At 39.6% G+C, this 1,709-nt stretch overlaps 1 protein-coding gene across 1 annotated transcript in view; it reads right to left on the bottom strand.

The window, feature by feature from the left end:
• Positions 1–1,375: 1,375 nt before the first annotated feature.
• The window catches only part of LOC101852044 (serpin B4), a gene marked incomplete at its 5' end in the record, with an annotated part of 4,225 nt that continues 3,891 nt past the window's right edge, over positions 1,376–1,709 (bottom strand). Inside the window, 1 exon segment of the mRNA XM_005107316.2 lies at positions 1,376–1,686. Coding sequence (XP_005107373.2) covers positions 1,469–1,686 — 218 coding nt within the window.

Raw genomic sequence — 1,709 nt, 5'->3', positions numbered from 1 at the left:
AATTCTTTGTTGACAGTTTGCTATCAGCTGAGTCCACATTCTCGTTATGGCTTTACTAAAGACTGTCTTTGGGAAGAATCAGATCTGGAATATGCCAAACATCATTAGATCTATACAAGTTTCTACACATCACCACCTTCAAGAATTTTATACTTGTTGGGAAGACAATATTCATGGCAGGAATTTATCTTTGACACAGTCTTTTTAAACATAATATGAGTAACACATGTTGACTGAAATCAGCCAGACTGTGAATAAAATGTAACAAACTTTCCGTCATTTCAAGAAAAATGACTAGGAATTTAAGTCAGTTCGTGAAAAGTCTGACCCTCATAGTCATTTCACGAAATGACTGATTTCACAGTCTGACTGCAACACACACACACACACACACACACACACACACACACACACACACACACACACACACACACACAGACATATGAAAGTTCTAGTTATACTTACAAGAATTTTATCGTTTTATTGTGGATTGGATAAAATACTTAAGGAAAGTGACTCTTTAAAGACGTAGAGAACACGTATGTCCAACGATCAGCAGACCAAAAGCAATATAAAGCGACCCATTTTTAACCATCGTACTCAGAATCAGAAACACCAGTTTGCATGCTTCATTAGACACATGTCGATGCCTGCCTTTTCAAAGTTTCAGATAATTAAAACTGTGTTGAAAATTTTTTATGAGGTAATGCTTCTTTTTTTTTCTCCATAAACTACCCCAAACAGGGCGTCGTCAATGATGTAACCAGCCTAATGGGGTGTGGGAGTCAGGATACAATCTTGTCGAAATAAAAGAGTGTTTCATCTGTGTATTGTGATGGTGTACAATTCTAACTCATATAAAAAACTGCCCACTTTATGGGATTTTAGCAACAAATTATTACCAGTTGTGATAGCTGCAGTTTTTGTTTCTACTCATTTCAAAGATGATGTCGACTGTTTGTTTTGCTTGCAGTAATGCTAGTCTAGTTTGAGAGATCTTGCGATGTCAAGTCGGGCCACACAAGCCATAATATGTTGCACATCTCTATTTTTGCTGTGCACCATCTTGTGCAGTTTCGTGCATTCTTTCTAGAGCTGAAAATGTGTGTATGTATTTGACCTGCACTTTCCTTAATGCACGTCTCCATGCACGTTGTACGACCTCTGTTTTATCGCACTGTCTCTCTGGTGAAAGGTACTTTAAAAAATGAATCTAAAATGAAATGTTTTTCTTTGATTGAAGCAGTAGCACTCTGAGGTTCACACAAAAACAGTATTGAGGAATTCTGGATTTTTGATTATGTACAATTGTAAAATTGTTTTACTAAACTAAAGACTTATCGAGCCTACAATGCTATAAAACGTAAAATCCTTCTGTTCTTGTTGCCGTTTTTCACGCATTCTTTATTTCTCTATATTTTCATCATTCTCTTTCTGTTGGTAGTCGGAGCTCCTCCCAGGCTGTGCTCTAGCCGGAAAATTTTCCCTGGAAGAGGATTTGGTTGGTCTGGTCGTCCCGGAGGAAGAACAGGAAGGGGTGGTCAGCCCGGAAGTGGGTCATGTCTGAGTGGATCATGACACTCTCGGCCACAATGGTGACCACGGTGGCGGCGGCGGCTGTGGTTCCAGTCTCTTTGACCTCGATCACGGCTTTGTGGATGACTGAGCTGATGTGTGTGCCGTTAACTGGGGAAGATACATATGGGGGG

This window comes from Aplysia californica, unplaced genomic scaffold (assembly GCF_000002075.1).
Source record: "Aplysia californica isolate F4 #8 unplaced genomic scaffold, AplCal3.0 scaffold00592, whole genome shotgun sequence".
NCBI lineage: Eukaryota > Metazoa > Mollusca > Gastropoda > Aplysiida > Aplysiidae > Aplysia > Aplysia californica.
Note: the sequence above shows the minus strand (reverse complement) of the source record. Positions and strands in the feature narration are given on the sequence as shown.